The sequence below is a fragment of the Dendrobates tinctorius genome, unplaced genomic scaffold, assembly GCF_039654945.1.
Source record: "Dendrobates tinctorius isolate UK_male_01 unplaced genomic scaffold, ASM3965494v1 ptg000029l, whole genome shotgun sequence".
NCBI classification, from domain to species: domain Eukaryota; kingdom Metazoa; phylum Chordata; class Amphibia; order Anura; family Dendrobatidae; genus Dendrobates; species Dendrobates tinctorius.
The window spans coordinates 14,284,959-14,310,882 of record NW_027361697.1 but is presented as its reverse complement, the minus strand read 5'-3'; the positions used below and the strand labels follow the sequence as shown (position 1 = coordinate 14,310,882).

At 42.0% G+C, this 25,924-nt stretch overlaps 1 protein-coding gene across 2 annotated transcripts in view; it reads left to right on the top strand.

The window, feature by feature from the left end:
- Positions 1-25,924, top strand: part of DPYD (dihydropyrimidine dehydrogenase) — a 1,593,199-nt gene that overhangs the window by 1,162,541 nt on the left and 404,734 nt on the right. For both annotated transcript variants that reach the window (XM_073571402.1, XM_073571401.1), the window contains 2 exons: positions 6,759-6,879; positions 17,868-17,987. In XM_073571402.1, the coding sequence (XP_073427503.1) occupies positions 6,759-6,879; positions 17,868-17,987 (241 nt within the window). The remainder of the gene's footprint in view (positions 1-6,758; positions 6,880-17,867; positions 17,988-25,924) is intronic.

The window sequence follows — 25,924 nt, the reverse complement described above, 5'->3', positions numbered from 1 at the left end:
TTGGTCTCTTGCCAGTCACCGTACTTGATATTCCAGCTGGGCAAGCATTGGACCACTTCAACTATGGCCAGAACAAGATGTAACTTAGACAGGTTTTGTACTTTTTGTTCAATCTAGACAGAATTGTGACTCAATCAGCCAATCATATGTAACAAAAGTGACACATTGGTCATCATTCTGGCCAGTGTTTAGCTGCAGTGGTCAGATTCCCTGATGGAAGAAGAAGCACAAGGCAAGTGGAGGACCTAGAAAGTGTTGGAAGAGGAGTGGTGGGAGTGTGGTATGTTTAATTTATATTATTTAAAAAAAAATTCTGGAATACCAAAAAAAATTCAGTGGTTGTCAAACTTTGTAACCACTGTGGCCTTAATTAAAAACATATATTAGGGGAAAAAAAGAGAGCACTTATTAAATATTTTCAAAGGACAGCATGGTCAAAAAAGTCATGAATTAAAACACTTTCTTCATCGTGTCGCTTTCATGTAACTGCCAGTCTTGAATGTCCCCTGTGCTATCATCTTTTGTCTGTACCGGCATTTCTGCCAACACCAGCTGGCCACACATGGGATACATATGACAGCTGCAAAAGCCAAGTGCCAGCTTCCTGAATTGCATTTAGCTCCACTCTGTGGAAGATCGTCTTTTTGTTAATTATTTGACAAGTTTCATGCATGCTTGGCTCTACAACTTCTAAGATTATATCTAAGCAACCTCTAGATACCTGAGCATCATTGTCCATCTGGAAGCCATCCTTCCATTCTGAGCTGATTAACAATGTCTCCCAAATCTCATCCACTGTTCCTGCATTGATGTGAGGAAATGTTGATGGGGAATGCCAAAACTGATGAGTTTCCCGACGGCTTTGCATAGTTAAAATAAAATCTGCTTTAAGAGTGTCATGTCACGTATTTGATTTAGCATCTACACAGATTCTCACAGCCCAATGGAAGACAAAGCACTTAAAGCTATTTTAAGTTACACTAAGACGCTACATTTAAATTGTATTTTTGCAGGCCATTTAAGCCTATTAATCACTTCATGACCTCACAATTTTCTGTTTTTGCTCTTTCGCTTTTCCTCCCTTTATTCCAAGAACTTTTTTTTTATTTTTCTGTCAATATAACCTTATGAGAGCTTGTGTCTTGCATGACGAGTTGTACTTTTTAAAGTTACAATTGATTTTACAATTATACTGTACTGGAAAACAGGAAAAAATTCCAAGTGCGGTGAAATTGCAAAAAAGGTGCAATTTCACAATTGTTTTGTGGGTTTTTTATTTAGCCTGTTCAATATATGGAAAATTTGACCCCACAGTATGATTCTTCAGGTAATTATGAATGCACAGGTACCAAACATATATAGTTTTTTTATTTAAGTGGTAAAAAAAATGAAATTGCAAGAACAAAAATGTTTTCTTGTGACGCCATTTTCCGAGACCCACAAGGTTTTCATTTTTTGGGCTCTGGGGTTGGGTGATGGCTTATTTTTTGCACCCTGAACTGACATTTTTATTGATACCATTAGAGGGTAGATATGATGCTTTGATCGCCTCTTATTCCATCTTATTGTAATGTTGTGACTACCAAAAAAACGTAATTCTGGAGTTTGTATTTTTTTTCTCGCTACGCCATGAAGTGATTGGATTAATTTAGTTTATATTTTAATAAATCTGACATTTCTGAAAGCAGCAATACCAAATGTGTATTTTTTTTAATTATTATTTTTTCACACTTTCTACTTATTTCAATAGTCCCCTTATGAGGCTTGAAGCTGCGATCATCTGATTGCTTGTGCAATACATAGCACTGCTTTACAACTTTAATCACAATCTCCTATGAACGCTAGCTACATTCAAGCATTCACACGAGATTTACAAAAATAGGCATCGGGGTCATTAGCTGACGCCCTGATGTCATGATAGCGTATTGGCACCACGTGATGATGTGCCAGGGGCGCCGATGGGTGGGATTAATAATGCACTTCCACCTGGCGCATGTTAAATGCCGCTGTCAGTGATTGACAGTGTGATTTAACAGGATATCAGCCACAGGCAAAACACTGCTCCACCTGCAGCTGTTAAAGGCACTGAAATCAGCTATTAAGTGCAAGAAAGATGTGGACTCACATTAAAGGCAGGGACATGACCTTTGACATATATATATGTCAAAATTCATGAGTGGGTCAAAATGTATGAGCTATCATATTTTGTAACAGATTCTTACCCTTACTGAAGGCAAACACACTGAATGTCATGTGTACTCCAACAGTTATTTGTAAAAAGATGCTTTAGTCAATAGGAGATAATGGGTGCTGGCTGTCACTCAAGCGTAGTCATGCTATAGAAAATCTGCTTAAATTGGTCCTACAGCCTGAGCATTCTTATGCTCTATACAAACAGCTATAAAGGAACTTGTGATGATTATTGGCTGGAAAAATATTTGAATTGCTTATGTAACTTATCGGTTGATCACATGAGCAGTTTCTTGAGTACCCTTAGTCAAAATCATTTAGTAAAAAAAGACCTTAAAAGCCACCTGCATAGATGAACCTGGAATAATGTTTCTAATCAATAAATGGTTTGTCTGAGATCAGAAAATCCAAAATAACACCACTCCTATTTGCTATGCATGGTAATGACACTAATTACCATTTATGAGAAATGTATAGTAAAGAAACCCATAATCTGCTATTTCATTTACGTTAGAGATGAGCGGATCTATCTGTAGAGGATTGCATCTGAGTAGAGTTTCCTGAAATTAGCAGTTTCATGCAAATTCGAAGACTCGGTACACATCTTGCAAAAAAAGTCTTGTCCGGTGACATTTTCCACATTGCTGCTGGGTGGACTTCCCATAATGCCCTGCAGCTATGACATATTATGGATTATCTTTCCTTGTACAGTGGTGGTCAGTACCTAGGCCACCACAGATCAACGGTTCACACTGGAGCACAGTTTGTACTGGAGAAACGTTTTCCATCACAATAATCACTGGGCAACTCTCTCTTGTAGACTATAAGCTCTCATGGTCAGCCGGGTCCTCTCTCTCCTGTAGAGTGTAAGCTCTTATGGTCAGTGGGTCCTCTCTCTCTCCTGTAGTGTGCAATCTCTTATGGTCAGCGGAGTCCTCTATCTCTCCTGTAGAGTGTAAACTCTTATGGTCAGTGTGGTCATCCCACCCTTTTGTAGAGTATAAGCTCTTAAGGTCAGCAGGGTCCTCTCTCTTGCCTGTAAAGTGTAAGCTCTTTTGGTAAGTGGGTTCGCTCTGTTTCCTCTCATCCACATGAATTTTAGGAGCAAAATCAAGCTTTCCAGAATTGAGATTTGTGAAAATTTATTTGCTGTGAATCCAATTTTGGGTGAAAATTGAGCAAAGTTGGCAAATTTGAACTTCAAACTATCCGTTAATTGCTAATGTAGATGGCAGTGGCGTGCTTGTTCTATTAGCTCATTGTCATGTACACTTTTTTAGAAGAGTTATTCTGTTTGGACAACCCACTCTCTAAATCAGGAGCCATCAGATGAAATCCCTGGTGATCTGGTGATGGTGAGGAAAAATGAGAGATCTGCATCTTTAGGTGATTTGTTGCAAATTTGAACCTATTTTAATAACATGGGAAATGATGAGGACAGTCTTGCATTTTTCCTGCAGCAACGATTGCAAGGAAAATAAGATATACAAGGCTTTCATTAAATGGTGCCCATAATGTGGTGGCATGTCATCCAGTGTAGTAGGCACTCTTTGGTTCTCCACACAGGCTTATACAAGAAAGTTAATAAGTACAGTTTGAACAGAGACAATTTGAAAGGCTCATTTCTTTAAAGGGTTGATCTCCACATTTAGTTACAGGAGCGCACTACTCCCCTGCCTCCTGGCTTTTTGCTTGCTGGTGGCTGGTGTGCTTCTGACGACTGACAATTCTGACCAGCAACAAAGTTGTGTCATTGTGCTGAATTGAGTGATATCAGAATCTGCAACTAGAGGCAACTCTGATCCAGTTGCATCAGAGACGTACAGTGGCACTGAAGGTGACTGAATCAGTTGCTAACAGAGCTTCTGAGGAATGCTGACAAGCTGAATAGTAAAAAACATGCAAGTGTTCTGCTCCTTATCTAGCAGATGGTCCACCGCAGAAGTGGCCAGTAACCTCTTCATCCAGCAGCTCACAATAGAACAAAAAATCCCTCCATTCTTGAATGCATAGAATATTTTTAATTAGAGGCAAATTGAAAAGTTGCTTGCTTTTACAAACACTCTGCAATTTTCTCATTAAAACCCCTTGAGAAGAACCCTTTAAATGGAGCCTGTCATGTTGAAATTGGTATCTAACCTGTAGTCAAGATGTTATAGAGCAGGAGCAGCTGAACAAATTTATAGACATTTTTGTGGAAGAGTTTCAGTAAAACTTGTATTTTATTTAGGCACATGCTCGGTATTTGTTTACATACGGTATCTGTCCATTGGGTAATTCTATATGTTAACTGGCAGTCTTCCGTGTATGACTGAGCATGCAGAGGTAGCTGTCAGTCACTAGTAGGACCACCCACTGGACTCTTATGTATGCATGTACCTGAGATGTCAAAGAATAAAATAAAAGTTAGGCTACGGTCGCACAAAAATATCAGGTTAGTTATGCTTATCACACTCTGAATAAACTCAAACCCAATTTTCTCAGATGAGGAGAAAGAAAAGATTCCTCCATGTTCCTTAATCAGTCCGTCCGTGATGGACTGTGTGCTGTCCGATTTTTTTCCCACAGACCTATAGACATGAATGACTCAGTGCGATCTGATACAGATGTAACTTGTGCATGCTGCTAGTCGATCCGAGGAAAAAAATTGAACATGTGCACAGCCCCATAGAAAAACCCTGGTCCAAGTGCGATCCGATGTTTTGCTGGATTTCACTTCAAACAAAACTAGGGTCATCTGCATGATCCCTTTTGCTAAATCTTTTCCAACAAACCCATATATCATACTACTTAGCTCCACCTTCTCTATATCTTGCTGTCCAAAGATCAGACTCTATGTAAATGTTACAGGTTATCTTTAACACTCACCAACTATGTGCTGCTTAGTCCAACCCTAGAAATACTTTTTAAAAAAGGAACTGACACGCTCAAAAAATAAGTTATGTACCTTTCAAAAAATATCTGAGCTACACTGATTGGTTTTTCTGCGATTTGTTGCTTTGTGCTGTGTCACTTCATTGCAGAGATACTTTAATTTGTTTTTACTGCAAGTCAGAATGTGAAATCTCTTTTTGAAGACCATCTGGGTGTTTTTTTAAATTCTTCTATAGGAGCACACCCCCTAAACTTTCCCTCCCGGACACTGCCAACCAATCACAGCTTAGCAGCAGATCTAGCAATTTATTGGTCTTAGGTGCTTATGAGCTATGTGTCACGATAGTAACTGACCAGGTATAAAATGACCGGTAGGTCAGTCACAAACAACACAACAAACAAGGGAACACAGGGGACACAATTACATCGGTGGGCCCTGCAATAGGGAACGGGGGAATGTACACCTCCTGCACTCTCCTAAGGATGTGCCCTGATCTTCCTGATGTCCCTATATGGTTTCTTTCAAACCATCAGGATACCTTAGCCCTTGCTTGCCCTACACCTATCCCTAAGTAGGGAATTGGCAAGTGCGGACACTGGTCTCACCACTGCACTAATACAACACCATGGGAAGATATGACAAACAAGGTAAAGACAAACAACACAAAGCTTTCTGCTGTAAAGCGCCGCACAGCAGGATCACAACACCAGATAAACCATGAACAGCTGAGGCACCATCACTCCCAGCAAGCTCCTTCTCAATGTGGTAGCTGCAGAATGAACTCTAACCCCGACAGTCAGCTGATGCATCGTGACCCTTTGAAGGAAGTTGGGAGCGGTCACCACCTGCATAGGCAAATTCAACAGCCATGTAATTACACCAGCAGTCACCGGGGGAAAAACTGACATTAACCCCCAATGGCCTGAAAGGAAAAAAGTTTATATGTGAGAATCCAATCTGCCATGGATCCAAGGATGGATCGTGACAGTATGATTGATAGCCTATAGGATAAAGGGGGGAAAGAGCACGCCTCCCATTGATAACTGTGATGAAATGTCCAATTGGTCTTTAAAAAGAGATTTCATATAGTGCCTTTCAAGGTCAACAAATGTGAATATCTCTGCAGTGGAGTGATGTAGTGCAAAATGGAAAATTGTGGTAGAATCAGGGGTGATCAAGGATTTAACTCAGTTTTTTTAACAAGTGACAAGTTCTCTTTAAATCACACCTACTTTAATAAGCTATGCATTGCAAGCATACAGTAACTAATATGTCAATTATTAATGTTATACTAAAAAAATTATAATTTTTTCCAATTTTTTTTACATTTTTCCTGACCTGCTACATACAATTGAAGCTCAGTATATGGCATTTTATTAACATCTGCAATGAATTTATTAACAAATAATTTCCAGTAAATCTTGCCTTTTGCTGCTCAGTGTAGCCTGATTTATTCCTCCTGTGTTAATTACATTTGTATTCATTTAGATATTTCTTAAGAACTATATTACATTACAAGCATACAATGCATCTGCACTGCTTGTTTCAAGGGGTGCAGTTAAATTATTGATTTAACTGGTTTACAAGAATAGCTCTGTTGATGATTTTCTTTTCTTTCCTTCATTGCTCCATGTTTTCATTAGATTAGACAAATTACTAATTTTTCTTTTCCATTTCTGACCTATTTGAACAGGATCCAGAACTGGTGCGCAACATCTGCCGCTGGGTAAGACAAGCTGTCAAAATTCCCTTCTTTGCCAAGCTGACCCCGAACGTCACAGATGTTGTGCAGATTGCAATGGCTGCGCATGAAGGTAAAAAAAAATAAAATTCTGACACTGCGTAGTGGATATATGAAGTATCATGTCCAAAGGCAGTCTGATAAAGCGATAATGAGAATTTATGTTAGTACCGTTTGCTACAGAAATATTAGCCCAGAAGACATGATTGAATAAAAGTAATGCAAATAATAATAATTATAATTAAATATGTTTCTATAATTTATAGGAATATTAAGGAAATAGAGAAAAGGTTTATTAGCTGCTGTTTTTTTCTCAGAAACATAAATTATAATTGTAGTAATAACGCAAAATCAGACAATTAAAGCAAAAGACTCTAAAGGCCCTTATGCGGTTGGTCAAAATGTCATATTTCCAGTGTAATGCTCAATTTTCCCAACCGGCAATTGTTATTGATCTAATAATGTTGGAATTTTTCGGTCAATATTAAGCATTGTCTGCATCATTGGATGTAAAATCTAACAAGACTGATGTGGTCTTTGATGCTTTTTTCAATGCTGACACATTAACTTTCATCCAACTTTTTAATGATCATTCTTCAGCCCACTTTTGTCATATGAGTATGATTAACTTTCATCCAACTTTTTAATGATCATTCTTCAGCCCACTTTTGTCATACGAGTATGGGGGCTATGAATAGAAGTATTATAATACTAGCTATAGCGGTTGTGTACACAATCAGGCTCTAGAGCTTTAGGTGGTTCTACCGATCTCTTTATCCCACTTTAGAAGATCACTATTGTAAATGATGAATGATAGTTGAAGACATTTTCACAGATTTTGCATTGTGTCCAGTTGCCATATCTTAAAGGCAAACATCCAACAATGTCATACATTTTTGCAGCATAGCCACACTCGCAATCTGATGTTGCACCCCTTCACTTCCATTCCATGTCTCTCCACACCCTATCACTGGCAGACCCAGATAGTAGAGGGGCCCTGTGCAAAAATAGTATATTGGGACCTTAACAGTCAAATAGCTCATAATAATGCACAATTCCTCCTGCTTTGGAGGTAGAAAAGGGTTCCATTACCTCTTAGACCTCTGTGCGGCTGCACAAGTTGTGTCTCCCGCATCTTGCAACTTTGGGAAATTTGCTGACTCTTGTGTCTGAGAAATCTCTCAAAAGAAAGCCCTTACACATTAGAGAAAATTTGAATGAAGTGGTGAATTTCGACAATAATAAATGAACATCAGACGATATGGTAAAACAAACCTGTCTACCAATGAGTGCTGATAACTAGTGATAAGCAAGTATACTCGTTGCTTGGGCTTCCCCAAGCATGCTCGGGTGATCTCCGAGTATTTGGAAATGCTTGGAGATTTAGTTTCTGTCTCCGCAGCTGCATGAATTGCGGCTGCTTGGCAGCCTGAATACATGTGGGGATTGCCTGTTTGTTAGGGAATTCCCACATGTATTCCGGCTGTCAAGTAGCCAAAAATCATGCAGCTGCAGCAACAGAAACTAAATCTCCCAGCACATCCAAATACTGGACGATCACCCGAGCATGCTCGGGAAAACCCAGGCAACGAGCATACTCACTCAGCACTATTCATAATATTTTAAAAAACTGGTAGGGCATCTTGAAATTTCTTTGACCAATACTCCATGCTAGAAATGAGCATATCTGACAAAATTCAAATTCACCAAATTGAGCATATCTTCCATGGAAATACTATTCTCAGCAAAATTACTCTCCATAAATTGAATGTTCTTTACTATATCCTGGGGTCACTTCAGGCCCCAAAACATAACAACTGATAAACTAAACTCATACTCATCCCTCACCCATGCATCTGCCCCCACTGCTGTCTACTGCTGTCTAGTCATCTGTGCTTCTGTCATGTTGCATTGTCCTCTGAGTGGCTTTGTGGGGCCTGCTCATGGTCTTCCATCCTGTCCTACAATGGTGAATGCCAAGCCAGGACTTCTAGTAACAGGCCCCTGAGGCCACTGTGTAGTGTCTTCCAGGGCCTGCCTACAGCTGGAGGTCTAAGGGCAGAGTGAAGACTAGGCTGGAGATGCGGTGTGACGGAGGTGCAGAGACCAATACAGTGGTCAGGACGCAGGGGGGGGTCTGGAGCAGTGAATGGTTAACCGAATGTTATTTTTCCCTTTTAAACTTTTAAAAATACTAATACTCATTTCTCCAGCTCTCCCTGCTGCTTTGTAACTGCTTTTCAGTCCTCTGCACCTTGGTTGCCTGGCATCTCCAGCACAGTGTCCATTCTAGGCCACAAATTCTGGCCATGAGCATACACGCAGCCAAAAGTCCCAGCTTAGAGTGAACACCGGGCCAGAGATGCAGCTTGAAGCGGGCATGAATAAAAGGGGCAGCATCCTGTAAGGTGAGCGTTGAGATGTTTTTTCTTTAACCTTGTATTGGCCTGCTTGTTGTGAGTTCATTTTCCCCTTCGTCACTGAGGTCTGGTGAACTCCCTATTCTGGTAAAGGAAGGTAATGAGCCTGATTATCAGGCACCTGAGTCTAATGATGATGACTGGCTGAGTGGAGTCACGGACTGGATATAAGGCTGCCGACGCCCTTCTGCCCTGCGGGTGATTTCTCTGTGGACTTCTAGGAAACCAGTCTGATTCCTGCTCCTCTAAAGCTAGGTTTTCTGCTTTGCCTTTTAGCATTTGTGTTTTGTTTGCCTTGCTTTTCTGGATTCTGCCATTCCCTGCTGGGGTGAGCTGATTCTTCTTTTGCCTGTTGCTCTGTCTTCAGAATATTCCTGAGTACTCACATAGTCTTTTTGAAGCCTAGCGTCTTCATGGCCTTTTTCACTGTCAGTCTGTTGGCTCTTATTTTCATAGGGTTTTTCACGGATTGCAGACAGCAGCCTTCCTGTCCTTTCCTATCTAGTTAGCTTGGGCCCTGTCTTTGCTCAGTCTATCTTTCTGTCTGTGTTGTGTTCTTTCTTCTTGCTTCACCGTCATTATATGTGGGGGGCTGCCTTTTGCTTTGGGGTCTGCTCTGGGGCAGTTTAGATTTCCCTTTCTGTCTTTAGGCTATTTAATTCTCCGGCTGTGATCGAGGAGTCTAGGGCATCGTAGGAACCCCCACGGCTACTGCTAGTTGTGTTGATAGGTTCAGGGGTCTGCAATCCGATAGCTGCCAACCTCTCTGGTTTTCTGGACTTAGCTAGCATTTCTGTTTTTGCCTCCTACAGTGACTCAATCATAACAGAATCACCCGCCATACCGCAGATCCTAGGGTACTCAATAGCAGGAAAGAATTGTGTTAAAAAAAAAAAAAAAGTGTGTATATTCTTTCCTCTATATCTCTGAGGCCGTAGGGGGAATTTGTTTTTTTCTCTCAATGGAGATAAAGCAATTATCTGATCGTGTGGAGCAGCTCGCTGCGGAAGTGCGGGGAATTTCCGCCTACCTTGCTCATTCGCATGCTGTTGAACCAAAGATCCCTACACCTGATGTATTTTTTGGGGATCAATCTAAATTTTTGAGTTTCAAAAATAATTGTAAATTATTTTTTGCCTTGAAGCCTAACTCGTCAGGGAGCTCCGCGCAGCAGGTTAAAATTGTCATCTCCTTGCTGCGTGGCGATCCCCAGGATTGGGCGTTTTCTTTGAAACCAGATGATCCTATTCTGACTAATGTGAACGCATTATTTCAAGCCTTGGGGTTGTTGTATGACAAACCTAATGCTATTGATCAGGCTGAAAAGACCCTGTTGGCATTGAACCAGGGTCGAGATTCTGCAGAGTTGTACTGTCAAAAGTTCCAAAAGTGGGCGGTCCTTACTACCTGGAATGATAATGCCTTGGCTGCTCTCCTTCGGAAGGGTTTGTCAGAAGCCGTAAAAGATACTATGGTTGGATTTCCTGTTCCCTCTGGTCTGGACGATTCTATGTCAATAGCCATTCAGGTTGATCTGCGTTTACGTGAACGCAGGATTACACGAGAGGTGTTGCCACCGGTAGAACAGACGTCTGAACCTATGCAATGTGATATAGTTTTGTCTAAGGCGCAGCATCAGGAGTTCAGAAGGCATAATAAGCTGTGTTTTTTCTGTGGAGATGCCTCGCATATTATTTCTGTTTGTCCTAAACGAGAGAAACGCTTTGCACACACGTTTTCTGTTGGTGGTGTTCAACCTAAGTTTCTTCTGGCAATTACTCTGATCTGCTCCCTGTCCACATTTTCCGCCAAGGCTTTTGTGGATTCGGGAGCAGCGCTAAACCTAATGGACTTGGATTTTGCTAAATGTTGTGGAATTCCTATGACACCTCTGCAGACGCTTATCCCTTTGAGGGGGATTGATGCTACTCCTTTGGCGAAAAATAAACCTCAGTTTTGGACCCAGGTGGTCATGCGGGTCGCCCCAGACCATCAAGAAAATTGCAGATTTTTGGTGTTACATGGTCTGCATGATGCCGTTGTTCTGGGGTTACCCTGGTTGCAAATTCATAATCCAGTCTTGGATTGGAAATCTGTGTCTGTGGTGAGTTGGGGTTGTCGGTGTGCCTGTAGTGAGGCTCCAGTTTTTTCCACCTCTCCTCAGTCGCATGATGTTCCTGACTATTTGGCGGACTTTTATGATGTAGTTAGTGAGAATGAGTCTGCGTCCTTGCCTCCTCATAGGAGTTATGACTGTGCAATTGAACTGAGCCCGGGGTGTAAATTTCCCAAGGGTCGGCTCTTCAATTTATCTGTACCCGAGCATGAGGCAATGCGGTCCTATATTAAGGAGGCGTTGGAGAAGGGTCATATTAGACCATCCTCTTCACCCTTAGGTGCCGTTTTTTTTTTTGTGGCCAAAAAGGATGGTTCTTTAAGGCCTTGTATTGATTATCGTGCCCTCAACAAAATTACTATTAAATATCAGTATCCGTTACCCCTGATTTCGGATCTATTCTCTAGAGTTAGAGGTGCTTGCTGGTTTACCAAGCTTGACCTCAGGGGGCGTATAATCTTATCCGCAATAAGCAGGGGGATGAATGGAAGACGGCGTTTAATACTCCGGAGGGACATTTTGAGTACCTGGTGATGCCTTTTGGGCGAATTAATGCCCCTTCTGTCTTCCAGTGCTTCATGAACGATATTTTCCGAGACTTTGTCGATAAATTTTTGATTATCTATCTGGATGATATTTTGATCTTCTCCAAGGATTGGGATTCTCATGTGGAACATATTCGGACTGTGTTCCAGCTCTTGAGGGAGAATTCCCTGTATGTCAAAGGATCGAAATGCCTTTTTGGAGTACAGAGGATTTCATTTTTGGGATTTATTTTGTCTCCATTAACTATTGAAATGGACTCGGCCAAGGTGCAGGCCATTTATGATTGGGTTCAGCCCACTTCTTTGAAGGCCCTCCAGAAGTTTTTGGGTTTTGCTAATTTTTATCGGAAATTTATAGCAAAATTTTCTAGTATTGCTAAGCCATTGACTGATCTGACTAAGAAGGGTGCTGATGTGTTGAATTGGTCTCCGGAGGCTGTTGCTTCCTTTCAGGAGCTGAAGCAAAGATTTACCTCCGCCCCGGTTTTGCGGCAACCTGATGTCTCACTCCCGTTCCAGGTAGAGGTGGATGCTTCTGAGATTGGTGCAGGAGCTGTTTTGTCCCAAAAGGATCCTGTAACATCTAAAATGAATCCCTGTACTTTCTTTTCCCGAAAGTTCTCTCCATCTGAACGTAACTATGATGTGGGGAATCGGGAACTGTTGGCCATGAAATGGGCATTTGAGGAGTGGAGACATTGGTTGGAGGGAGCTAAACATCAAGTTGTGGTCCTCACTGACCACAAGAATTTGATTTACCTAGAGTCAGCTAAACGCTTGAACCCTAGACAGGCTAGGTGGGCCTTGTTTTTTACACGTTTTGATTTTGTGGTCTCTTTCCTTCCTGGAACTAAGAATGTCAAGGCAGACGCCCTCTCTAGGAGCTTCTTTGCTGATTCTCCTGTGGTGACCAAGCCTGCTACCATCTTAGGTGAAGGGGTAGTTCTTTCTGCCATCTCGCCTGATTTGAGACTTGCTCTGCAAGAGTTCCAGGAGGACAAACCTGAGCGTTGTCCCAGTGGAAAGTTGTATGTTCCTGACCAGTGGAAGAAGAGAGTGATGTCTGAAGTTCATTGCTCTGCATTGGCTGGTCATCCAGGTATTTTTGGTAATAGAGATCTGGTGAGTCACTCTTTTTGGTGGCCCACCTTGTCTCATGATGTCAGGAATTTTGTGCAGTCCTGTGGGACTTGCTCCCGGTCTAAATCTTGTTCTCGCTCTAGTGGGTTGTTGATGCCTTTGCCGGTCCCCAGGAGGCCATGGACCCATATTTCAATGGATTTCATCTCTGATATGCTGGTCTCTCAAAGAATGACTGTTATTTGGGTGATTTGTGATAGGTTCTCTAAGATGGTTCATCTTGTACCACTCCCTAAGTTGCCGTCTTCCTCTGAGTTGGTGCCCCTGTTTTTGCAACAGGTGGTTTGCTTGCACGGGATTCCTGAGAACATTGTATCTGACAGAGGAGTTCAGTTTGTGTCTAGATTTTGGAGGACTTTCTGTTCCAAGCTGGGAATTCAGTTGTCCTTCTCCTCTGCTTTTCACCCTCAGACCAATGGGCAGACAGAGAGAACAAACCAGACCTTGGAGTCGTATTTGAGATGTTTTATTTCCGCTGATCAGGATGATTGGGTTTCATTTTTGCCCTTGGCCGAATTTGCTTTAAATAATAGAGCTAGTTCTGCCACTTTGATGTCACCTTTTTTTTGTAACTTTGGGTTTCATCCTCGATTTTCTTCAGGGCAGGTGGAGCCTTCTGCCTGCCCAGGTGTTGACACTGTGGTGGAGAGAATGCACCAAATCTGGGACCAAGTGGTGGATAAGTTATCTCTCTCCCAGGAAAAGGCCCAGCGGTTTTCCAATCGACATAGGACCATTGGTCCCCAGTTTAAGATTGGTGATATGGTGTGGTTATCATCAAAAAATATTGCTATGAAGGTGGCTTCTCCTAAGTTTAAGCCTAAATTTATTGGACCTTACAAGATTTTGGAGATTATTAATCCGGTCTCTTTTCATTTGGCTCTCCCTGTCACATTTAAAATCCATAATGTGTTCCATAAGTCCTTGTTGAAGAGGTTTGTTGAACCAGTTGTTCCTGGGGTGGCACCTCCGGACCCTGTATTGGTTGAAGGTAACATGGAATATGAGGTAGAGAAAATACTGGATTCCCGTCTGGCTAGACGGAGACTCCAGTATTTGGTTAAGTGGAAGGGTTATGGTCAGGAGGATAATTCCTGGGTCTCTGCCTCTGATATTCATGCCAAAAGATTGGTGCGTGCCTTTCATCGGGCTCACCCTGATCGCCCTGGTGGCGTGGTTGAGGGTTCGGTGACCCCTCCTCAAGGGGGAGGTACTGTTGTGAGTTCATTTTCCCCTTCGTCACTGAGGTCGGGTGAACTCCCTATTCTGGTAAAGGAAGGTAATGAGCCTGATTATCAGGCACCTGAGTCTAATGATGATGACTGGCTGAGTGGAGTCATGGACTGGATATAAGGCTGCCGACGCCCTTCTGCCCTGCGGGTGATTTCTCTGTGGACTTCTAGGAAACCAGTCTGATTCCTGCTCCTCTAAAGCTAAGTTTTCTGCTTTGCCTTTTAGCATTTGTGTTTTGTTTTTTGTTTGCCTTGCTTTTCTGGATTCTGCCATTCTCTGCTGGGGTGAGCTGATTCTTCTTTTGCCTGTTGCTCTGTCTTCAGAATATTCCTGAGTACTGACATAGTCTTTTTGAAGCCTAGCGTCTTCATGGCCTTTTTCACTGTCAGTCTGTTGGCTCTTATTTTCATAAGGTTTTTCACGGATTGCAGACAGCAGCCTTCCTGTCCTTTCCTAGCTAGTTAGCTTGGGCCCCGTCTTTGCTCAGTCTATCTTTCTGTCTGTGTTGTGTTCTTTCTTCTTGCTTCACCGTCATTATATGTGGGGGGCTGCCTTTTGCTTTGGGGTCTGCTCTGGGGCAGTTTAGATTTCCCTTTCTGTCTTTAGGCTATTTAATTCTCCGGCTGTGATCGAGGGGTCTAGGGCATCGTAGGAACCCCCCACGGCTACTGCTAGTTGTGTTGTTAGGTTCAGGGGTCTGCAATCCGATAGCTGCCAACCTCTCTGGTTTTCTGGACTTAGCTAGCATTTCTGTTTTTGCCTCCTACGGTGACTCAATCATAACACCTGCTACTATTCAGCAAGATATTGGATGACATTTTGCTTAATTTGTTTGGAGCGATTTACAAAAAATTCAGAATGTGTATTTTTGCAAAATTTGAGTAGAATTCTTTTCCATGCAATTATATTTCCCCATCTCTACTAGCGTTATCATAAAAAGGCAATATTGGACTATGTAGTCTGTGATGTGTTTAGGGCTGTCGATGAACGAGTGTTTGCTGATCCATTGTCATCAAATGTTTATGGAGGCCTTCATTTCGAGAATCTCCTAGACAATCTTGAAGTGTCTAACCTCCAATTTAGGCTGCTTTGCTAAATAAGTTCAAATAATTTTATATCATTATTGCTAAAGGGAAAAGAGAAAGTAGCAAATAAATTTTATTTATGACAGAAAATAAGTTTCTTTATTGTTTGTCATTTATGCTACATATGGGAACCAATGTATTTACCAGTAGTCTTGAGTAAGCAGAATATTAATGATTCCTCATTTCCACCCATCTACATTTTCCTAAGACAATGTATACCAACTATGGTACAGTACATTGTTTTACTTTGAACCTACTTAGGGGCTCCCTAGGTGACGACAACAACAATAACACCTTTATAGTAGATATGATGTGCTACAGGTTTAAGGTTTGCTTTCAGGAAGGGAAGTTTTATTCAGTGACACCTTCATGAAAAAGAAGTTTAGAAACCAATGATGCTTTACCTTTAAGCACTTATGATCAGCGGTCTTCTGTCTCGCTCTCTCTCCCTATAGAATGTAAGTTCTTATGGTCAGCAGGATCCTTTCTCACTCCTATAAAGTGTAAGCTCCCATGGTCAGTGACAGGGGTGTATTATCATTGGGGCAAGCTATGTGATCTCACAGGGGCCCAAGAGGTAAGGAGCCCATTCCACCTCCAAAGCAGGTGGAATTGTACATTATGAAGAGCTATTGGACTACAAAGGGTCCATATATGATTTCTACACAGGGGCCCTCTTCTGTCTGTGTCCACCAATGGTCATTGGGATCCAGGGGGTCCTCTTTCTCCTCTCCCACACATGCATTTTCTTAGCAAGCTTTACAATACTAAGATTTTCACAAATTTAGTCTCTGAAAATCAAATTTGGGGGGAAAATGCAGCAATTCCGATTAATTTGACTTTCAAATGTTCTGCTCATCTCTGTTTAGTAGGATATTATTTTTCTATTTTCTGTTGTCTAAGCCTGGGGCGTCTCTTATAATAAAGTACAATATATTGTATTTAAACAATTGAAACTTAAAATTTGACTTTCTCTACACTATGAACAAAAGGCAGCGATGATATATTGACTCTGATTCATTATTGCCTGGATGCCTGTTTTTTGTCTATCTGTGTGTTTTATTTCTTTTTTTATTATTTGCACATGTCATGGCCACAGCAACGGCCCCCGTCGCGCACCTCCATACTTACCTGCCAGCGCCGCAGCCTCTCTCCTTCCCCCGTCGGCAGCAGCGTCCTCCTCTGACCGGACCGCGGCCTGTGACGTCACTGCAGGCCTTGCACATGCGCCATAGGCCGCGGTAGGCTCTCCTTACCTCTCCTTATGCTACGGTGGCGCTCTGACCCGGTAGCACCGCCGGACCAATGGGGGCCGGTCCTTAGGTATTTCAGGCCGCCCTCCCTTAATGGAGGCGCCTGATCGTCTTTGTGCTATCTGCACGCTACGCTCCCGTACCCCTGCCCTGTGCTATGCACTAACAAGTTCTCATACCTTCTTGTGTGCCCTGCAGTCCTACTCTGGTCCCGTGTGTACCTGCTCCGTCCAGCCTGCCATGTCTTGCCCTGCAGTCCTACTCCAGTCCTGTGTGTTCCTGCTCCGTCCTGCCTGCCGTGCCTTGCCCTGCAGTCCTACTCCAGTCCTGTGTGTTCCTGCTCCGTTCTGCCTGCCGTCTCTTGCCCTGCAGTCCTACTCCGGTCCTGTGTGTTCCTGCTCTATCCAGCCTGCCGTATCTTGCCCTGCAGTCCTACTCTAGTCCTGTGTGTTCCTGCTCCGTCCTGCCTGCCGTGTCTTGCCCTGCAGTCTTACTCTAGTCCTGTGTGTTCCTGCTCTGTCCTGCCTGCCCATGTCTTGATCCTGCAGTTCTACTCCGGTCCTGTCTCGCTCCAGGCCATTCCGAGCCGCCCCTCTTGGTACCAGCTGCCGTGGCATTCGAACCCCTGGGCTTGCTCCTAACGGTGCCACGGTCCAGAGGGTCCACTCCTGGAAAGCTGCCCTGCCTAGCGCATCGCTAACAGTACACAAATTCATTTATTCTATTTCCGCCTTCTTTAAAGTTTGTTTTATATGTGCTCATCTTTTTTTCAACTTTGTGGGCTTATTCGTCAAATGCGACTTTTTAAAAAGTCGATATATTTGAGGCAACTTCTTTCCAGACACCCTCGTGATGTATTTATTAGCATTAAATTTGGTGCATTTTTGTGACTTTTGGCGCCACATTGCATGTACCATTTTGATGCATTGGGGACCAAAAATAACAATTAAAACCACAATACAAAAAGGAAAGTGACCTAAAGAAAAATAAAAATGATGAATCAGAGTCTCTATGTGTAAATGTAATTATTAGTAACAGTTATACTATTAATAATAATAATAATAATAATAATAATAACCAGCTTTGTAGTTTTGGGACAAAATGCACATTAAGTAGAAAAATTAAACTGAACATTTTTGTTGATTTGTCTCTAAATAGGAGAACTCAGGCATTTTCATTTTGTTAACATGCGACATTGACAAACCTTTCTGAAAGAGAAAAATATAATTTTCCACGATATATTAATGGGTCATAAATGCTGTTTCGCAGGTGATGCAGATGGTGTTACTGCAACTAATACAGTTTCAGGACTGATGGGACTCAAAGCAGACGGAACACCATGGCCTGCAGTCGGAAGAGAGAGCAGGACCACATATGGTGGAGTGTCTGGTAGGTGTTGCCCTTTATGTTATGAACTCTCCTTAAAGGCTGTTAAAACCTCAGGGGGACCATGTTAGAAGCTCAGATGGCATGTTCACTGTAGGACACAATTCTCTGAGCACAATCTTGATCATTGTGTTTCTAATAACTGTGACAGATGGAACATATTGAGTGTGAAGAATCTGATGTTGCCCTTTGCTTAACAGTCGAGCCCAGCAGTGTAATACTGGAGTAAGGTCACTACGGAAAGAGTCAATTCATGGTCTACTTCTTTCATACAGTTTTTATTTCTACGTATATTACACTCTGCATCTTAAACTAGAAAGTATTCACAAAATTGTAGTCAATGTAATTTATATGAAATTTTTCAGAAATAATACAAAATAACAAATATATTAAAAGAAAAAAAATCGAAACATCAAAAAGGAAAGATTCATTTGTGTTGCATTCAAATTCATATTAGCAATACAAAACTCATCAATGAAGTTAATAAATGCAGTCAACATAATTTTAAGCTCCTGAGACCCATTGCAATATTAATGCAAGAAGGAAAGGCCTTTGGTCTCTAAACAGCCAAAACACTATAGGAAACCAGGGAAATACTGTTGATGGACCAAGTCTTTCTCATAAATTAGGTAAGTTAAGGAGTCTGTTACAAGGTCTTGCAGAGATTAGAAATTTGTTTTGTGCGTGCTGTGACTAGCAGATATAACGCAGAGTACAGACCCAGATTTATTGAAGGAAGCAGTTAAAAGGCAATGTTATACACGGAGCATTACACATAATGCACTAGAAAGAGCATGTGTGGGCTGGGGAATCAGGAGGAAAGTAGCTGAAATCTTTAAAATAAAATATCTCAACTAGTATCATAGAATTTTATTGTTTGAACGTGATAGTTCTTTTTAAAAAAAATTCTGAAAAATACAGCTAGGTCCAGAAATGTTTGGACAGTAACTGAATCTTTGTGATTTGGGCTCTGCATGCCACTATTTTTAATTTAAATGGAAACAACTCAGATATAATTAAAGTGTAAACTTTCAGATTCAATTAAAGGGATTGAACAAAAATATTCTGTGAAATGTTTAGGAATTGCAACCATTTTTTCTACAAAGCCTCCTCATGTCAGGGGCTCAAACGTAATTGGGCTATTTACCATAAATATAATGTTCATTTTTGATAGTTTGTAGAGAATACTTTGCAGGCAATGACTGCCTGAAGTCTGGAAGCCATGGACATCACCAAACGCTGGGTTTCCTCCTTTGTGATGCTTTGCCAGGTCTTTGCTAAAGCTGACTTCAGTTGTTGCTTGTGTGTGGGTATTTCTGCCAAAAGTTTTATCTTAAGCATATGAAATGCTGCTTGATGGGGTTGAGATATGGTGATTGATTAAGCCATTGCAGAATATGTCATTTTTTTTCTTTAAAGTCCTGGGTTTTTTTTACAATATGTTTTTGGCCATTGTCCATCCGTAGTGTGAAGCACCGTCCAATCAACCTTGCTGCATTTGGTTGAATCTGAGCAGAAAGTATCGCCCTGTTCACTTCAGAATTCATCCGGCTGCTTACGTCTTCTGTCACATCATCAATAAACACTAGTGACCCAATGCCTTTGGAAGCCATGCATGCCCATGCCATCACACTGCCTCGACCATGTTTATAGAGGATGTGGTGGTGTGCTTTGGATCATGGGCCGTTCTAAGCCTTCTCCATATTTTCTTCTTCCCATCATTCTGGTACAGGTTTGTCTTAGATTTTTTTCTGTCCAAAAAATGCTTTTCTAGAACTGAGCTGGCTTCTTTAAATGTTTTTCTGGCCTACCTATTTTTAAGGCGGATTAATGATTTGTACCTTGTCATGAACCTTCTTTATTTGCTATTATGAAGTCTTTTTATGGTAGACTTAGATACTGAAATATCTACTTCCTCTAGAGTGTTCTTCACTTGGGTGTATGTTCTGAAAAGGGTTTTCTACACCATGTAAAGGATTCTGCAATCATCCAACAATGTTGTCTTCCATGCACATCCAGGCCTTTTTGAGGACCCAAGCTCGCCAGTGTGCATTTCTTTTTCTAGAATGTACCAAACTATTAATTTGGACACTCCTAATATTTCTTTGATCTGTCCTCTGGATTGCTTGTTTTTTTTACCCTGATAATGGTTTGTTTCTCTTCCATTGAGAGCTCCCTTAACTGCATGTTGTGGGTTCACATCAACAGCTTACTAATGCAAATGTCACACCTGGAATCAATTCCAGACTTTTCACCTGACTAATTAATATTCAATTAATGAGGAAATTAATTGATTATTAATTTATTAAATAATTGAATAGTAATTGATTAAATATCTTTGAGATATTTGTCCAATTACTTTTGGTCCCTTTAAAAAGAGGCAGCTACATAATAGAGAGCTGTACTTCCTAAACCCTAACTCCTATTAGTGTCACACTGTCATCATGGGAATGCCAAGGAAGAGGGATCCCATACTGTCCTTAATATAGGGAAGCACTAGTCAATCCCTAATCCTCGGGTTATTCATGTAGGTGGAGATACCTGGTTTTTGTACCTCTCTGTGCTGCAATGAAATCATATGCAGTTCTCACCCTCCCCCTAGGTAGGAAGGGGGCAGGAGTAAAAGGGGTAACACTGGCTGGTAAGACAGTGGAAAACCAAGGAACAATCAAATGACAGGCACACAGGATAAAATAAAAAGGGGAGATGGGAGCACAATAATGAGGCAGAAAAGCAACACAAAGGAATGCCAAAAAGGGGAAGGAAGAGGTATTCACAACAAACTGCATACAAAAATCTCAAAATGACAACAAGAGTGACTCTCCAAAACACCTTCTCCAATGCAGCCAAGAACAGAATGAAGATTCTGTTGCTGGCATGGAGGGAAGCCATATACAGGTCTATATAATGGAAGGGTATGATTCCAATAAGGAGATAAACGGATTAGCGTGCACACTGTGTGAATTTCTGAGGTGCTGGTGTAAGGGACCAAAGGCCCTGTGTCAACAGGATTAATGTTCACCGCAAACACTCAAGTGGAGTAAGTACTTGCAATCGCATTTGTAAATCTGCTCCCTGGCTTAATATTTGTGGGTCGCCCTCCCAGGGCTGTGGGGTACTCGGTACCGGGCCGGTCTCTCAGAGGGGATTGTCACAGAAGCGGTGACCCGGTCCGTGGCCCTGGGCATCCATGTAAAAGGGGTTGAGTTGGGAATAAAGTTTATAAGTGATTCGTGACGCCACCTGTGGTGTTCGGCAAGGGAGGTGTTAAGCCGACTCTGCAAGCAAATCCTCTGGGACAGATGGTGTAGTGCAGCAATGATGTTGTAGTCCTCCACAGGTAGGGCTGTTGGTCCCAGGGCAGTGTAGTGGAATGTTTAGGAAGAGGGTGCAGTGTTTGGCACAGAGATGTAGCAGTGCTAAGGATGTTGCAGGAAGGAGGCAAGGACACAACAGGGTGCAGTTTCTTTACCTTTACTTGGCAAACGCAGTCCAGGGTCCTGGTTACAGATGGCACAGGAGCAGGCTAGCCTGGAAGCAACTCAGGGATCTATCAGATGGGTTGTGTAGTCTCCTTCCTAGTGCTGACTTGAGGTACATGCAGTACAGTGTTACACTGAAGTTCCTCTTTCTTATCTTCCCTTAGAACTATCTCGTATGGCAGACAGCTGTAGCCCTCTATCTCTCTTGGCTCACCAGTCGCTGTTGTGCCTCCAAGTCTTAGTTGGGAATAGAGCATTTACAGCTTCCTATTCCTCTGGCTTCTGTTGCAGGACCTTCAGTATCCATGCCACCGTGGAGACCAGGCTCCAGATCATGTGCTCTCACTGGGAGGGAGCTCTCTATCCTCAGCTCAACCTCCAGCTTCTCTCCACACGTCTACACACGTTGCCCTCCTCACACTAACTAACTATTTCCCTTCCTGGCCCTCAGAGTGTGCTCCTCCCCCAATCCTGGTTCAGAGCTCCCTCTGCTGGCCTGGAGTGGGAACCGTGTTGCATGTAAATGATTAACTGCTAGAGAGACCTTTCCTTGCTTCCAAGCCTGACATCACCCACCCAGGAGGAAGGCAATGCCACTGTGGCGACCGTACTCCTGGGGGCGCCACATTTGTATCACAATAAATGAATTCTTTATGCAAGTTATTCCATTTGAGTGTGCGGTGAACATTAATCCTATTCCAATAAGGAGCACAGCCACAAAAAACTGTTAACTCATGAATGTCAATGTAGATTTAAAGAGGACCTGTTCTTAGCTAAACACTGCGATCTTCTAAACTCAGATGTACCACAGATCCCAGCATAATATGGTACATTTATGACAATTAGTAGGTGTATACCCTCAAGTTTAAGCTTAGAGTCTGCACGTTAAGCTGTAGTGTGGCAGGGTTGGTGCAGTGTGACAGGCAGTGACCCAGGAAAGTTTAAAAGAAAGTCTCTTTTAATAGTCAGCATACTCAAAAAACAGAAAGCACATAGGATAATTCGGATCGCAGCCGGAAAATGACATAGTCCGTAACTGGGATTTGTTGCCATGGGCGACTGCACTGCTGTGTACACTGAGGGGTGCAGGCCTTTTGACTCTGCTTGACTCCATGTTGCTTCACACAGGCTGAAGCTATGGCAGAGCCTTCTACTCTTCAGGTTTGCCAAAAAAAACTGACACACCCAACCCTCTGCTTCAGGGTTTTTTTTACAAAAAACCTGTGGTCATACGCCACATGGAAAACCAGGGTCGGGGGAGGAAATGGACCGCCCCACTACCTTCCTGTAGTCCATTTAAAAAATAAAAGCCCATGGCAGGTTTTCCTAAATCTGCCTTGGACCAATAGCTTGCCCAAAAACAGCACTCACTTTTGTTCTGCATTGCAATCACAGCTATGCCTGTGACTGCATTGCACTCCCACTGCCTTAATATGCTTCTTTGCGCATCCTGGGGGACACATAGTGACCCTCACTTATAACTCCGGTCACTGCCTCACAAAGACCATATTGATTATACAACTGTATCTTGAATGTGTTTTGGTAAACAGCTAAAATGCCAAAACATACCGTATATACTCGAATATAAGCCGAGATTTTCAGCCCATTTTTTTGGGCTGAAAGTCCCCCTCTTGGCTTATATTCAGGTCATATTTACCCGTCCTGATGCTGTCTCTTGAGCCCCCTGCTTCTCCGCACTCTCTCTTCCTGCCTTCAGCGGTCACGTGGTACCGCTCATTATAACTCATGAATATGCGCATATTCATGAGTTTTAATGAGTGCTATCACATGACCGCTGAACGCAGGAAGAGAGAGCGCGGAGAAGCTGGGGGCTCAAGAGACAGCGTCAGGACGGGTAAGTATAGCGATACTCACCTGTCCTGCGTCCATGACTGCTTGCTGCTGTCTGTCATCGGTCATTGACTTCAGACAGCAGAGGGCGTGGTGACATGATTAGTGCACGCTGCGCCCCCTGCAGTCTGAACGTCACTGACCGTTGACGTGGCAGATAGCGGTGAGCAGCCATGGACGCAGGACGGGTGAGTATCTGACACCCAGCAACGGAGAGGTGAGTATGTCTTTTTTTTATTTTTACATGCAGCAGCAGCATCGGCAGCACCTTGGGGGAATAATCTAAGGAGCTTCTTATGGGGTCAGCATATGGGGGAATAATCTAAGGAGCTTCTTATGGGGTCAGCATATGGGGGAATAATCTAAGGAGCTTCTTATGGGGTCAGCATATGGGGGAATCATCTATGGAGCTTCTTATGGGGCAGCATATGGGGGAACAATCTATGGAGCTTCTTATGGGGGCAGCATATGGGGGAATAATCTATGGAGCTTCTTCTGGGGACAACATATGGGGGAATAATCTATGGAGCATTTCCCACCCTAGGCTTATACTCGAGTCAATAAGTTTTCCCATTTTTTTTGTGGCAAAATTAGGGGGGGTCGGCTTATACTCGGGTTGGCTTATACTCGAGTATATACGGTATGTTACTGTCCAAATATTTCTGGACCTAACTATAAGACCAAGCCCCCTTAAGAATTTTTTATATTTCACAAGAAATGTTGTTAAAACATGTTCTGACACATTTCAATATTGGGCTATTTACTGCTACTGATGCATGTCAGTGTCTGTCTACGCACTTCTACTGATACACATCAGTGCTGGTCTATGTACTGCTACTGATACATGCCAGTGCTGGTCTATGTACTGTTGCTGATGCAGGTCAGGGTCCAGCTACTTACTCTTACTGATATATGTCAGTTTTGGGTTATTTACTGCTACTGATACATGTCAGTGTCCGGCGGCTTACACCTATTGATACATGTCAGTGTCAGATTAATTTCTGGTACTGATACATGTTAGTGTCATGTTACCTTCCACTATTGCTAACTTAGTGTTGATCTATTTACTGCTACTGATACATGCCAGTGTCTGGCTATTTACTGATATGTGTCAGTGCTGGGCTACTTGCTGTTTCCTCTACATGCTATTTATTGCTACCAACATTGTGACTTAAAAAATAAAATAGTGCAACTATAAATCAATAATTCGTCACCTTAAAAGTATTCCAATTTTGCACATGCTCACCTGTTGACGTTACTCCTGTTTCATTGCACGGGTGCTTGGCCTTCACTCCATACATCTCCACCCTACCACAAACATTCTGATGGGCAGGAAAAGAGATATTTAAGTTGTAGAACCTACAAAAATCAGGAATTTATTATCAATTTTTTGAAAGATGATAAACGATAATGATTGGAATACCCTTTAAACCTGTCAGTTTTTAATCTTATGCTTTGATGAACGTTTTTATCAGCAACGTAATAGACGGGAATTGATTTCTTGTACTTCCCAAAGGCATGGACCAAAACAAATGGTAGAATTGATGTGCATCGATTCACCAGAACTGGTCCATTGGTCCTGTCAGTAATTTGCACCGCTGGACTGAAGCCCTTAGAACTGGCTTTTACCTAATGACATCCATAGGTCATCTTTTGATTATCCAGCCTGGCAAGATGTTACCGTTGCGGCAAAATGCATATGTGACTTTGCGCCAGACTGGCTAATCAAAAGAAGAGCTTTGAATGTGAATGCTTATGCAGCTTAAGCAATACCTATCTAGAAGTGTTGGTGCAAATTCATTGAAAAGATCAAGTCACATCAGTAATCTGTGACTGCTGGACTGAAACACTGAAAAACAGCTTTTACCTGACAAAATTCACTTCTTATTTTGATAAGCCGGCCTGGTGCAATGTCACATGTCCTTCACACCATAACTATGACATTGTCGATGACGTTGCACCAGGTAAGCTAATCATCCACTGGCCAAAGATTACTGATCTGGCTGATTGACTGGGTTATTATTTACTATAGGGTATTGCATAAGTTGCATAAGCCATTTTAGAGAATATAATAAGAAATAAGCAGTAGAGAATTTTCTTATTGCCCTTCCTTTTTAGTCTACAGCTCATTATTGTATCACTGAAGTGTTCAAGTATCAGAACAACCCAACTATGTAGCTAGTATATACCTAAAATTCCAAGGAGAAAGTGTATTGTCATTTATATAATTCTGTGCTTGCAATATCATAATTATAGATAAACTTATCTAGCTAATTTCTAAAAAATATTGATTCAGAGAGAGGTCACAAAAATGCCCTAAAATTCTCAATACATTATGTGAACAAATGTGTGGAAACTAGGTAAGCTAAAAGCACATGGATAATGTGAATAGAAGTCCTTGGACTATATCACTAAAGATAATTTCTATCATTTCTTTTCATTTGCCACATGCCATCACATAGACAGAGGGGGGAAGAAGGTCAATAAATTCATTGTGCATGAAAAATACAATAACACAACCATGAGATTGGTACATTGTTTCCATTTTTTTTTACTATTGTTGAAACACCTGAAATAAGCAATAAAAGAAAACCCATACAAATCAGG